Source organism: Lingula anatina, chromosome 2 (assembly GCF_051362555.1).
Source record: "Lingula anatina isolate TDL-2025a chromosome 2, LinAna3.0, whole genome shotgun sequence".
In the NCBI taxonomy this organism is placed as follows: Eukaryota; Metazoa; Brachiopoda; class Lingulata; order Lingulida; family Lingulidae; genus Lingula; species Lingula anatina.
In genome coordinates, this window is record NC_141768.1 from 44,199,581 (window position 1) to 44,214,037 (window position 14,457).

At 38.3% G+C, this 14,457-nt stretch overlaps 2 protein-coding genes across 4 annotated transcripts in view; both read left to right on the forward strand.

Annotated features, from left to right (window-relative positions):
* Positions 1–1,337: 1,337 nt before the first annotated feature.
* On the forward strand, positions 1,338–6,607 carry LOC106172311 (uncharacterized). Of its 3 annotated transcripts, none has more exons than XM_087006776.1 (4): positions 1,338–1,483; positions 3,319–3,472; positions 4,455–4,574; positions 5,502–6,607. In XM_087006776.1, the coding sequence occupies exons 2-4, from the start codon at positions 3,326–3,328 to the stop codon at positions 5,610–5,612; spliced, it is 378 nt and encodes a 125-aa protein (XP_086862902.1). In that variant the 5' UTR covers positions 1,338–1,483; positions 3,319–3,325; the 3' UTR covers positions 5,613–6,607. The 3 variants fall into 3 exon arrangements, with proteins under 3 accessions (XP_086862902.1, XP_086862901.1, XP_013408412.1); XM_087006775.1 differs by lacking the exon at positions 1,338–1,483 and adding an exon at positions 2,043–2,714; XM_013552958.2 differs by lacking the exon at positions 1,338–1,483 and adding an exon at positions 2,865–3,214.
* A 5,318-nt stretch (positions 6,608–11,925) lies between these two features.
* LOC106173724 (uncharacterized) overlaps positions 11,926–14,457 on the forward strand; it is a 31,801-nt gene continuing 29,269 nt past the window's right edge. The window contains exons 1-2 of the mRNA XM_087005247.1: positions 11,926–12,110; positions 12,937–13,052. Of these exons, the coding sequence (XP_086861373.1) occupies positions 12,047–12,110; positions 12,937–13,052 (180 nt within the window). The 5' untranslated portion in view covers positions 11,926–12,046. The remainder of the gene's footprint in view (positions 12,111–12,936; positions 13,053–14,457) is intronic.

The window sequence follows — 14,457 nt, forward strand, 5'->3', positions numbered from 1 at the left end:
CGTTCTATGTTTTTTTGTTAAATTCATTTCTGTAACCAAAGGTGTGAAATTTCGAAATGCAAGGAGCAATGCCTGTAGACCTGTAGACCCCGCCCGGTGGCTCTTGGGTACATAGCTATGATCTTTTACATGCTTACACGCAAAACGAAAATAACGCGAGTATTTCATTTTTGTTATTTGTTTATTTGCGAATCTTGTAAATTGTGGTGAATGAATTTTCTGATCATTAATCGAGAGTTTCCAATCGGTATGAGCATTTTTCTGATTTTTGTAATACTTGGTAAAACTGAATTTAAAAAAAATCGCGGAAATGCAAATGTGCTGCCTGGAAGTGGTGTTATAGACCCCATTCCCAGAGATTAGATCGATCCAAACTAGATCGACCTAACTTCCTGGGGGTTCACGCTAAATAGCTGTCAGCCGAGCGGGCACGAAAGTTAATTACCCCCTTACTGCTTGTAGTAGGCGGGACGGACATTTAAGCCGGATTATCTGACAGTAATCTAGTGAGACTCCCCACGGGGATAGATCGATCTAAAAGTATGGGAATACGCCCTTAGTCTCCTGACCATCTGTGTAAAGACTGGATGCATGCAATTCAACAAATCAATATATAATGTTTTTTTTTTTTTTTTTGGCGGCTATATTAGTTGAATTACGTATATAGTAAATGTGATACTGTCATATTGTAATTAACAAAACATTGATTATATTGTGATCATGTCTTGCATCTGAAACTATGGAATGGTACGTTATGTTACGACAGTTGAGTCAAATTTCAATAACATTACATGAGCACCTGTTATCTGTAATAATGCAGCCGTTTATACATAAACGGATAGGTATACCTCTATCTCTAATATCATTCATGATATCTAACTATTCAACTTTGCCAAGCTTGGGTCTTTTACGTTGATACTGAACTAAAATAAGGCCAATTTAACGAGCACATGTCGTTGTTTTTACTTTGTGGACTTAGCTGTTTTTGAGTGCTGGTTAGGGCGCCGCTAGACGCGCAGTTTTGACCTCCTAAGAACCCCTCCCAATCACTTTTTTCTAAGCCCCTCCTTCCTTCAACGGAAAATCATTACTTACCTGGCTGGTGCTTTGAAATCAGAAATTCCCATAAATTTGGGTGTCGAATTCTATAATACATACATAATATTGACATTTAAACTTTGGAAAAAAACTGGTTATACCCACCAAGTCCCCCCCCCACCCCTCACTCCCCCCCCCCCCCCCCCCCCAGTACTCGTGCAAAGCTATTCAAAAAGTAGGTTTGTTGTACAACACGTAATTAAGGCAAGAATCCCGATGTTTCAAACGCCGATTTCTGCTTCTGTTGATGTTAGCTAAGACCAAAAGTGCACCAGAACATATGATGTGGCAGCTATTTTCGTGCACGCAAACCTCAGACAGAATATAAATACAACGACAGCGTCTCCTTCCCTTTCAATTTGCTGTACTAAGTTCTAAACCACAGGTAAGAAACCGATGCGATTCGTTATTTCTTTATTTTTTATTATTATTTTTTTTTTCTCAATTCATTTTCCCTGATTGGTGTTGCTTTAAATATTACGTATGAGTGATAATTTCTTTATACGTTTGTTTTTTTACTGGTTTTATTGTATTTTTACTGACTTGTTTATTTTGCTAAAGATCAGAGTTCTAAGACAAGAGATGAGAAACCTTCAGGGCTGCACCCATTGTGTATCCCTCTTGTATTTATCGGGGTCGCTTCCCATTTGAAGAATTTCGGGAGCGCTTGCTTACATTTCATCTGATATCTGCATGACTGTTTTCGCTGCCGTCAAAGGCCCTGTAGTGCCCACCCATAGGGCAGGCACACTGATCAGATTTTTTTCTTCAGACGAAACAATTCGCTTAAGTTCGTCAGCTTTCTCACGCTTTGTGTGCGATCATAGCGCGTGTTACGTCGATACTCCTAAACACAGGAAGCAGTGCATTCTTCGCCGCTGATCCGGAAAAAAATTTGCACTCCCTCTGCGCTCAGTACCCTGTGTTTCAGAGGCCACTATTAATGGCAGATGCATGCCGATAATAGAGAAGTGAGTTTCCAGTGAGCTCTGAAATTCAGGTTGCCGAAAGGATGGCCAGCGCTAGTGACATCCATGGGTTGATATTCAATGAGGAAATCACTCTGTTGATGCACAGAGCACCCTTCGTAAGCCGTATAGATAAATCGTGTTTTTCCGAACTTGATAGTTACTGCAAATTTAGAATATTTTCTATTGAAGATAAAGTAAGATCGATAAAGTAAGCAAAATAAATCTTTTTACGTTTTTTTTAAGCAGGATGAATGAGGACATATTACTGTAAGAAGGGATAATATATTAGGGTCGAGTAATGCAAGGGGAAAATGTTTCTGACCGTAAATTCCTTACAATTTTGTCGTCAAATTTGACTAATGGAAAACCGGGTAAACGAATCGGGCTAGCTGTCCTAAAGTATCAGCCAATCAAAATTGACGCTTATCACTGACAGATATAAAACAATATCTCAGCGCGTTCAAATAAATACTTCCAAATCTTACTGGACCTCGGCCAAAGAAAACAAAACTCTTAATTGCCTTAGCGGCTACTGATTCGTTTCTGGATAAAGTAGGAGGCCTTCGAGAAATATAAGCAGAACTGTACGGGCGGACAGAGACAGACCTTCAGTACAGCTAAGAACGAGTCAGATCGATTTTTACGGTAAGCTGAATTGATGTTCTCGCGGTATGTGTGAGGTTATGGAGTACGCAGAAGAGAAAAAGGAAATCGTGCCTTAAATTTCTTTTTTTTCCTCCTCAGTGCTTAAATCACTAATTCTTTCTAAACACCAGGTGCGTTTGGGGATAATATGTAACATTTCCCTTTCGAGATTTGTTCGGTTACGAAATGCAAGTTCGGTTTCTTCACGTTTTGACCAAACGATTTTGAATATCACATTCAACCTGATCTATGCGTTTATCCATCTCTAAGAAAACTTTTCCCTTGGGAGATCGACAAAATAGAGTTTGTGGGCGCTAAAGTTATCGATTTTTTCGGGTACATACCAAAAACAATCAAATCTGAATTAAACGTTGGCAAGGCTTTATAAAGAAATTTTACCGCGATCATGTGTCATTGGATTCGATCATCTTTAGCGCGGATAGGAGAAGGTGCTTGTTAACTTGGGCATCTGTACTAAGGCGGTACCGGGAAACTTTGAGGTCAGTTGTTTGCGTCCTTTTTAGACCACGCGCGCGCGTGCACACACACACTCACAGACACCTGTCATCGGTGTAAAAATAACACTGTTCCTATCTATTTTCAGGGTAACAATGAGGCAGCAGGCTTTTTTGATCGGGGTTGCGTTCATGAGCCTCGTTATTCTTTTCCTGGGAGTTGACGGTGCGGAAATACTTCACCAGGAAAAGTTGAACGAGGAAGACCATAGTGCAGGACTGAAATCTCGATCCAAACGCAGTGTAAGTCTCCTTTATAGTTTATCACTGATTTTTGTTACCGATGAATAACTAATTTGTTGCACTTTCTTAAAGAATCGAAGTGGCTTTTTATACTTCATCGGAAACAAACCAGTTATGAAATTTGTGTATAAAGTAAAATGAATCAATAGAAATTTGGGAAAATCAGGCTTGCGAAAAATGGCGTGTAAATGTAGATCTTTCAAGATTGCTAATTTCAAAAGCAGGAGTGACGTCAAGATAGCTGGGTGTGATCTGTTGACTAATTATATCACTGCTGGTTTCTCAAAAAAGTCTTTGGGCTTAGTTTAGACAGTTCAACTTCAGTAGCAAATTACCTGGTAATGGCGTTTATTAAAACCTTTTTTCAGATATATAAAGGGATCTGCAAAATTCTAAGGCAAAACGTGTTTTTGTATCAAAATTGAAAGTTTTCTGATAGATGGATTGGTATTGGTAAAATATGCCTTAAGTCCTTGTATTTACAAAAAAAAAAAAAAAAAAAAAAAAAAAAAAAAGAAAGAAAGAAAAAACACTGAAATTAGAGATGACGCACGGTGTGTGATAATCGTGAGGATGGCAAAAGTATGGCGATGGCAATCTTTTGTGATGTTCACCCAGTGTTTTCATTTGTATCATGAAAGATTGTTGCAATAGATGTCAAAAATGATCTAAATGTTAAAATTCTTCTCGTGCAGTGTTTTTGTGCTGTGCCTTGAAAAGTGAAAATGCCATTGATTAGATTTTAGTGTATGCTTCGTAATGCCGTGATCTTTAAAGTACTAATGATTAATTACGCAAAAAGATCTCTACATCTATAAAAATTAAATTATTAACTTCAAAAACTATTAGGGATTATTCTCAATATCCTGAGTGCTTTTCGTAGCGAGTCCACTTTAGTTCAAATTCAGTATATCACTAAAGGATGGAAACATGATTATGCTTTAACACGCCCATTTCATACTTCATATTTTTACTTTCACAGGGCCTTTCCCACAGTGACGATATGTCAAGCTTTTTTGCCACTGCCGGGGAGCGCGATCTTCGCCGGTTCACGTCCCCTCCACGCAGCGGCAAAGTGGACTGCACTGTGGAAGTCCAACAGGTGAGTTCTCAGGCGCAAACGGGTCTGCTTCGGCATTTTCCGTGCAGTTAGTCGCAACTAAACTCCCGTTTTTAGGATACTAAGTTTTAGCAAGCCGATCAAAGTGCAATACGTCTTTAAATTGGGTGAGTATTCCAAGTAAATCTAATCCGAAAGGATCAAATATGTCGTTATTTGGCAGGACGACTGTAAAATTAATCTGGATTCAAGGAACTTAATCTAGAATTGTTCCGCTTAACTTCGTAGAACATGGTGAAACTGTCACGAACGATGTATAATCTGTCTCATTCCAAGTCTGGGTTTCTTCCTCTTGTGAACTTTTAGCTCCGAGAATGTCGAGCAAATGTCTAGGATGCTTATATAAAAATTGATTAACGTCTGATTTGAATAAAAAAGAGTCAACCCTGTTTTTTTTTTCAACCTCGCTCTTATTGACGTATTTGCAAATTCATACTGGGGGATCTATAACGGTGTACTAGCGGCCGTCAGTCCTTTGTTGTTTTTGAAGATTTTTAAAAGTTTTTGTTCAGCTGTGTGGCAAACCTTTGAACTAAACCTTACGATATATGTTGACAATGATTTAAAAGCAAAGATTTAACTTATTATCATGTTTTTTGTTAGTTTTGTCGTAAGCTGCATTCCAGACTTTAAAAATGGCCAAAGTCATTTAGCGTGGCTACAAAGAGGTTATTTTCTCCTATTCTTGTACCAAATTGCAATTTAATTTGTCGGGAATTTTAATTTTTATTAAGAGAGTATTTAGCTCTGTATTTCACACATAATGCTAGAAGTAGATTAGTAAGATAAACGTAAATAATGTAAATAAAAAAAAATACATGGATGTGTAAATAACATTTAATCTTATTAAGAAGGAGTAAATAAATGGTAAATCCTATAAGATCTTAACCTAAACTTTTTTCCTTTCAGACCCGTCAGATTGGCGGCCACTGTATTCGGGTGGGAAGGTTAAGACAGACTGTTTGCGTTGCTGAGGGGAAATTGTTTGTAAACAACCCCGACTGCCTTGCCCTCCACTGAGGTCAACGCGAATTCTTCGGTTTTTCTTCACTACTGTTTAGTTAACTATTTTGTTGGCAGCGATACTGAGATAATACTCAGTGAACATTGGCAGTATTGCTAATTCATTTTAGACAGACAGAATGCCGTATTAGTGACAGAGCCCGGCTGTAGAAGATTTAGGACGGATGAACTATGTGGCAGTATGTTTGACTTTCGTGATACCACCCACCTTGTCAACTGATTCATTCCCTGTAAAGAGACTAATGCATTTAGATATTGTTTCATTGTAGTATGGATACAACGACATACAATACAAAAATTTAATATTTATCAGCCGACTGCACTTTACCTCATTTTTGAAGATAATTATAATAATATACAATACTATTTACATCCGTTGAATTGAGTCAAACTAGGAGTCCAACTTTGGTAGAATGGCTTGCTCTTTATAATAATTAATGCCCGATAATTATTTCTTTGAATCAGATTGAGCTTTTTGTTGCTTTTAAATTATTTCTCTATTTATTCTCGGCGCAGCGTTTTAATCAGTAGGTTGCTTGTTGTGAATTGTAGCATGCCAAGAGAGGGATAAATGTTCTATTTGCCCTTCTCTGTACATAACTATATCTACGTATGCTTTATCGAATCACAAATATTTGCGTGTTATACCACTTTGTGAATGAAAACTTAGTACTTTGGACGGTAGCTTTTGGTGGATTTTACATGTCCAGCGCACTTAAACCTATATTTCAGCTCTTATTTATTTAGAATTTTGAGTAGAAGCCATCCAGTGGCGCCACTGGTCAAGAGTGTGTATTTATTTTTGTGGTAGAAAACATCTAGTGACGCCACTGGAGGCGGCTTCATTCATCTTATTTGCAGTGTGTTTCTCAAGATATTGTGTATTTTGCTGACCTCTGCTTTAATGCTCTTGTGTTTCTGTGTAAATTTAGAAATTTAGCAAAAGAAAAAATGAAGGACTTATGTGTGAATAAAATGTTTTTGTCCTCAAATTGTGCTTTTTTTATTCAGTCGCGTCTCAAAGTATTTTCTGGGGTCGTTGTCTGTCTATGAAATATCAGATGATCAAACGCGTTGAATGTTAAATTCTTGACCTCGTGCAATGACGCGGTAGGGAATTGTAAAGCTCATTAAGGCTGAGGTTTCAAAACAATATTTGCAGTTAGTAAACAGAACGCGTTAAACCCGCCCGTCAACTTCCACTATACCACGTTCACGTGTTCAATAATGTTTTTCTCCGTAACAGGCATTGTTTTCGTTGCATCAGATGCCTACTCTTTGCCTCTACTATAAGGTGAGTCTCTCCCAAGAACCAGCTCGGCCTAAACAAGCCTTAAATAAACGTCCTGACGCACTTTGGTGAGGAAATTGCGTGCAGAAATATCACAAGTGACTGAGGTATCTATTTCTCTTAGAACAGAAAGTAAGTGGCGAACCCTTTGATCTTCTGCGACCCGAGCGTCTCAAATGATACGAAATGCGTTTGTTGTGCAAGAAGAAACTTTGTGGCACTTAAAATTGAGGTAGCATTTTCATGGTGTAGTCATAACAATTAAAAGTGAAGATCGGCTCGTATGTCTCGGAAGGCCGTATTAAGTGCATCGAAAGCGAGTGTAAGAGCAAAGTGAGGTCAAGCTGAGGGTTCTCTTTTATTCTGGTTTCCCTGAGGTTCACCAAGTGCCGCGCTGCAATTCGACCGCCAGAAGTAGTGGACTCCAGCATACTTACGCCTCAGGCTGTTACACAATTGTTACTCGTTTCGAAATTCATAAAAATGATTACAAAAACCACAGTGCCCTGTAACTCAATTCTGTTAATTTTTTAAATGGGCCTATGTCACATATCTTAGTTAACGGTAAGTGAAGTTTTATCAAATTAAAACAGTGACGTACAACTACGCAGGAACAATAGCGACAAAAAGTATCTACTAAGTAGCTTTTGGTTAAGCTGACTGGTCTTGAAGTAGTCTTAGTCTTTTCCCTGATAACTTAATTAATAGCCCTGAAAGAAAGAGCTTGGCTTTACGTCGAACGTGTGCAAGAGGCCGTTTGCAAGTCGTAGTCTACGTAGGCAAAGGGGTAAAGGCAAAGGGGTTGAACTCCCAAGCCGGAAGTACGCTGAATATATTGATAATTCTTTCATTTAGTCTCTTTTACATACAGCATACTTATAATAATAGGAGCATAATAGAAACTATATCTTGTCTTTTTTCGTCCAAAATTTGCCCATAAAATATAGCACAAGTGCTAACATGGAAAGCCCTCCGATGCACAGTAGAGAATCATGTCATGAATAAGACAGCCACATACATGTGAAAACCTAGTTTAATAAAAACAATCTGTGGTCCTGGTAGAGGGTAGGATTTTTGGGCCTTTGCTCCAAACCGAATGTGTCAGTAAAGCTACTGCAATTGTGAAGCGCAACCTTTCATCTCACCTAACACATTAGCAAAAGGCATATGTCAATGCATTCTTCCAACAACAATTTGCACAATATGTTTCAGAAACCCTTTGTGCATTATTCTTATTGGGAGCACATAACATTTAAACAATACGAGGACGTGTGTGTGTGTGTGTGTGTGTGTGTGTGTGTGTATGCGTGTGTGTTATAGCGAGAGAGAGAGAGAGAGATACGTAAACTAAGAACACTGATCTTTTTTGTCTGCAAGTTTTGTAACATGCCATCGGCAAAGGCACTTGTAGAGGTTTAACTTTTTTCGCTAAAATTAGCTGCGCTAGAGAAGATGTTATTGTGACTTCTGTATCATTGCAAAAAAGTCCGAGATTATAATTAGTTCATTATAAACAGAAATTATTGGGCAATACTGTAAAAGTACGACACAAAAGGAAAGGCCATACACAATTCCTGGTGTAATTTTAAGATAAAAAATTACCCTCTGGCATATAAATGATGGAACATCCTAATATGGTATCAATTCTGTGATTCAGTAAGAAAAAAAAAAAAAAAAACAATCAATCAGCTTCTCCTTTGGATATACGAGGAGACATTGTCATCCTTAAATTTCGCCATACAAACTTTTGACTGCAGCAGCACACGTAGACGTTGTGGTAAAATGGACTCGTAAACTTTCAATCTGCTCTGCAGCTTTGTCACACAGGGTGTACAGCTCAAATCACATTATTTTAGGATTATCTTAGAGACTTGTTCCACATCTCTAACTTGGAAATTGTTACACAGTCATTGCTACTGCCCGGCACACCAACAGTTTTGTGAAAAACAACAGTGGCATTGAAGGGAAATAAATATTTCTCTAGTTGTAGAAATGTACTATATAATTATTTTTATCAAAGTGAGTTGCCATGGCCTGTGATGAAAAAAAATTCAACAAAAAGTTACCTGGTTTGTTATAGGAACATCAACTGGAGGGACAGTCATTTTAAATTTGGCAAGGCGAAGCAGCCGATTTTCGTTTAATGGCGATTTAGCTTGTATCCGCTTGTTGAATAACGTTAAAAAGGTAAAAAGTAGAATACATTTGAGCGTGAATGAGATAAGAAGCAATAGAAGAGGTATGAAAACAGATGTGGGTTACATAAAATAAGGTAAGACTAACAGACATTGAACGGACCGTTAGACCTACAGAAAGTCTGACAACAGATCTGACAGACAGATGTGATTTTAAACTTGATTAAACTTCCCACAAGGGATCTTTTAACACTAATGTGCACAAACAAAATGGAATGTGATGAAATATCAACTAATTATATAAAGATTTTAATGTAACTACATTATTACATCACTAGTAAAATCAGTCAGCCATTCTACATGGGAAATGGTACTGCACGCGGGAAGACACCGCTCCCGTGGAAAACCGTTCTGGAGCGCACACGAATGAAAGTGACATGAGTATACTTTTGTCAGTAGGCCCACAAAACACACGAACCGAAAATAATGGTCAAGTGACGGTCAGTTGACCTAGACACCTTTTTCTGACCGCCTGGTTGATCAAAAGTTAATCTCCACACAGACTGCGTTTGGGTCCGATTTCTCCATCTTTAGTCGGACTTATGAAGAAATGTATATGAAAGTTTTAAAGTCCCCGCATTGTTGAAAACTTCATATGGGATCCAGCCATTGTTTTGTCAGTTGCAAATCTTCTATTTTAAGCCAGTGGCAAATGTTTAATCTTGGAAGGGTCCTTGGTGGAAGGGGGGGGGGTGAAAAAAATTGACACCAACGTAATGTATTTGTTTAATATAGAGAGACTTATCGTTTGCTGATAATCAAGAACAAGTGTGGTTTCTTTCGGATCACTCTAGCAGAATGCTTTTGAGGCATGCTATTGTTGACTATTCATTCCCACGCAAATGATGTGGGTAGACCACTTCTCTTTTATGTCCGCTTTGGGTACAAACAGTGCTAGGTGGATTTCCTCTCTCCTTTGTCGACTGTGGCAGTCTTAAATCTACAAAGATTATGAATTTATTACACATATTATATGCTAAGGAATCTCGATTTTAGAATTAATCACAGAAAACTGCGAACAGAGATGATTTAACTGACTTTTTTTTTTTTTTTTTTTTTTTTTTTTTTTTTTTTTTTTTGCTGAAGTTCAGTGACGCTGCACTGGGTTACCTTTTTTGATAGAAGAGCTGAAAGACAAGCGATTTCCGTCTGGAATTGCGTGTAAGAAGGCCTATGGTCCTGTGAAGGGGTCATTTGGAATTGCACCTGGTCAACCTGAACCCAGTGGTAGTATTACTCTATAATAAAGAAATGTCAGATCAAAAGAATTTAAAAACTTAAACGTTTATGATGAATACTATATTAAATTACTTTAAGGTTTGAAGATAAAGTTTTGTTTTTTTTAAACAAACATATAAAGAATGGAATGGAGCTAAGAGGAAGTTACCTGAATATGACTCTACGTCAATGGGAGGAATACGAGATACCGCAGTTAATTAGTTATAATATACAGCACAAACATATCATGCTGAAAACATTTAAACTGCATTAGATGCGAAGGAAAGAAAGAAAAAAGAAATCGAAATTTGAGATCGAGCGTGAACGTTTTATAATGGCGAGAGATGGTATTTGTTTCGTTCGCAACGAGTGAAATAAGAAAAACTCTCAAAATGAAGTTGGATGTATAGTGTTTGTCGGAATAAGGAAATGGAATAAAACCCCGCTTTGGTTGAGTGTTTATTTGGAAAAGGCGTTATCACTCACCATTTCGTAGTATTCCTTTATTTTTGGCAGGTGTTGCGGCACATCACCTCTGGAGATAAGCTCCTTGATTGGATTGTCATGATAAGCATAAAACACCATAAGGATGTACGATGCGTATCTGTCTTATCCAAATTCGTCCATAGCTTCTTAAACAATTATTTTTCCAAAAATAATCTATGATTGCTGACGGTCAACGACGTAAGTTCGCCAGTGTATTTCACTGAGGCATAGGGTAATTGTGGGAAACATTTACGATTTCAACCGAAAGGCGACGATAGGTTTTCTGTTTGCATTCAGTACAAAGTTTATATACGGTGGCTTTTAGTCAGCCACCCTTGAAAACGGATTACACTGGTTTTCGTCAACGAGAGGACGGTTTCATTCATGTTACATGTACTGGTACAAGAACAGCATTTTAGAGCTGTCGTCAGGGTAAAATGTCAATGCAGCTATAGGACTGAAGGACAAGCCAAAAGATGGTGTGCTGGTACAAGAAGAACTTTAAAACTGTTGTAAGGACAGAATGTCGCCTTCGTACACTGTATGACGAACACTGATTTAAGAACGACAAATATTTTGTGTTTCTTTGAAGTATCGACTCAAAACCTTTAACTTACTGTAACCTCTCCAGTTTTGACTTGTCGCAATTATCTGATTCAAAATAAATAAAATTGGGAAATGTAGACGTCAGATGACATTAAACAAGAAGTATTTAAAAGAATTAAAATAGTGAACTCAGTAAGCATCCTTTTAACCCAAATAATAAGCTCAAGGCCCGCTGAGAAATGTCGTTGGTCTCATAAATTTTCTAGCGGCTCCCAGCAGTTGAGTGTTAAGGTGACGCAAGGATGGAACGAACCTGGGTATATTTGTCAATGCGCTTGGGAACGTGCCCATTGAAAATTGCCCTTTTTTACTCTCCAAACAAACCTTATTTCAATGACTGCGGCACGTGGAGCATAAAACCAAATGGGTCTTTTTTCTCCACCCCCGGTTTTTATTTTCGTCCCGGCAATTCCCATTCGTCAACCGCCGTTGCAATATAGGGAGTAATCAAATTAGTGCATTATGTTGTGGTTTGGACCGGAGACGCTTTCCTGCCACAGAGTTTTAACCTCTGAGGGTCAGAGGTCACAAAGTTGGGCCGTCTGGGTTTCAGACTGTTCTGTGGCAGCCTGCCTTATGAACGTGAGCCGAGACGGTCGACACTCACTCCCGATATAGGCCCTCGTGCGTCAAGTATGCATGGGACAAGACAAGAGATTGGCTATCTGGCCCTTGGTTGGTGTCTGCTGAGTGTGGCGGGTAAGAAATTGTCTGTAATTTCCAGTCATGTATTTTCGTACCTGGTTTTACTCAGTCATCCTCTGCGAAGTTTTGTGTTTCTTATTTACGAACTTTTTGCTATGATGCACGCGTTTTTGTGGCATCTGTGTTCAATTTATGTGGGCACACATTTTATTAGCCTTCAAATGAAAAAGCAATGCCATATGTTGTTTTCCTTTTTCTTGTATATATAAGATATTCAGAGTTACTACTACCAGGTTCGACCATTTAAGTTGTATTTTTATGGACTTTTTTTAAAGAAGAAAAAAGTTTGGAATTGTTTTTATTTTGTTTTATACTCACTTGGTCTAACGAGTTTGTCATATTTCACGTCTGTCAGCGCCCCAAGCAATCTCGAAACTTTGTTGTTATTAAAGGGAGATGACCAATCAAGATAAAGATCGCGAACCGGAGATTCCTTCCCATCCACTTCAAAGAAACACTAGTTACTTTATGTTTCGTTAAGAAGCATATTCTAACGCGTTTTTTTCCTGACTGTATACAAACTGCACACCCAGATATAACAGGCCTTCTTTAATTATAGAAGAAAAGTAAACGAAGTTGTGTTTATTATTCTTTTGCATTCAATGGCGTCTTGTACTAGATTAAGAAGTCACACCGAGAAGCGTGGGTACCGAATTAAGCCGTCAATTGGAATCGTTACTCCTACTTAATTGGAATCGCTACTCCTACAACTCTCGCTCACGTTTGACCGACCCCTTCGCCTTGATCTGAATGTCCACCATGTTGTGTTTCAATTAATACATCATTAACACATATGTACTCTTATTTCCCACGCATGTAGCCGCCGCAAGATTCCCCAACGACACCGACGCCGCAGTAAACCCGGTGCAGCACGAAGATAACGGTCTGGGAAGAGAGTCTGGAAGTATTGATATTGGCTTCCCACCTATTCCCCAGGTAAGAGCACGCCATACGGATCTATGTTCTTCAAACGGCAATTAAATAGAAATTAAAAACATGGGGATACTGTTTTGTGGAACTTTAAAAATGGAAGCTTTTTAAAGTAGCGCATGCTTCTGTTCACATCATTCTACATTAGTAAATTTTAAACAGAAACACAAAAAGCAATTTTTTTCATGCGCTCTTTGTTATTCCTGGGCAAACAAAAAGAAAATTGCTCATAGAAGGAATAATTGATAGGTTTTTGCAATTTGGTAAATCGTTTAAGTTGCAAAGAGCAAGTCTCCGTTTGTTTGCCAAGCTGACCGGACTGTTTGTGTAGACTACAGCCATTGGCGGCAGAAATGTTCTCTTGATGTTAACTGAATAAGTTTTCCAACTACGACTCTCAGTAGGATTAGCGACAGGGTGATGTTTTATTATATAATTCAATTGAAGTCATGTAGGTAATGAGTGAGCTTGTGTCATTAACTTGACAGCATTACGCATGCGCAAGCAGTCCCACGGTGAACTCAAAACGTTTTTCGTAAATTGCATAGATTCTTAAATTTCTGAGGTAACAGGGCTACATATTACAAAGGACTTGTCCTTATTTGATGCCTCATATCTAGTTGCTGGGAGGGATAAGTGTTTCTGGTCTTGAATTTGTGCGTTAATTTTGAGTCCAGTCGCCTTTGTGTGTCTAGATTTTTAGACAAGTTTATAAGGGCGAGCTCTTTTTCTGTATGACACCCAGTTTAAAAAAAAACGATTTTTCTGCAACTTTGTTAGACCGAGTACCCCGGATACATTACATCATCGCTTTGGTCTTTTAAGCAAGTTAGGGGTTACTTTAACTACAGCATATAGTTATTAATTACAAGGTGTTAAAGTGTAGTTTAGGCATTTGTTCCCTTTTCAATTCACATTAGGGAAGGGAAGTTGATTAGTTGATTATTTAGTTACGGTTCACTACAAGCGATGTTCCTGTTCAGCAAATTGATGTCTTGACTAGATAGCAGCGCCACGTAGCGTGCACTTTGGACCTATTCATAACCAAAGCTTTTTTTCTTGATCTTCCTGCACCAGGTACATGTATAACAACATACCCAATAATTACAAGGCGTCAAAGTGTAGAACAAGAGAGGACAATCATGGACAATGGCGTTCAGTTTGTCTGTTGTGCGAGCTTGCCCAAAATCTTATCACACCGTGATCAAATCTGCTTGTAATCAACAGATTATTTTCTCATCATGTTCTTTTTCATTAGTTAAATTAATAAAGTTACACATGCTGTACAATTCCTGCAAGATACACTAGTCTCCAAACACATTACATTTGGAAGGGTCGGGTTTGTTTTGCACGCACCACGAAACAGCAAATAAAGCCAATACACGCACAGAGTAATCACAGCGGTCAACAC

What these genes read in the sequence shown, in the direction of transcription:
- LOC106172311 (XM_087006776.1), top strand. Translation starts at nt 3,326, where the DNA reads ATGAGGCAGCAGGCTTTTTTGATCGGGGTTGCGTTCATGAGCCTCGTT. An exon ending in AATCTCGATCCAAACGCAGT is followed by an intron (nt 3,473 to 4,454) that starts GTAAGTCTCCTT and finishes TTACTTTCACAG; the next exon opens with GGCCTTTCCCACAGTGACGA. An exon ending in GCACTGTGGAAGTCCAACAG is followed by an intron (nt 4,575 to 5,501) that starts GTGAGTTCTCAG and finishes TTTTCCTTTCAG; the next exon opens with ACCCGTCAGATTGGCGGCCA.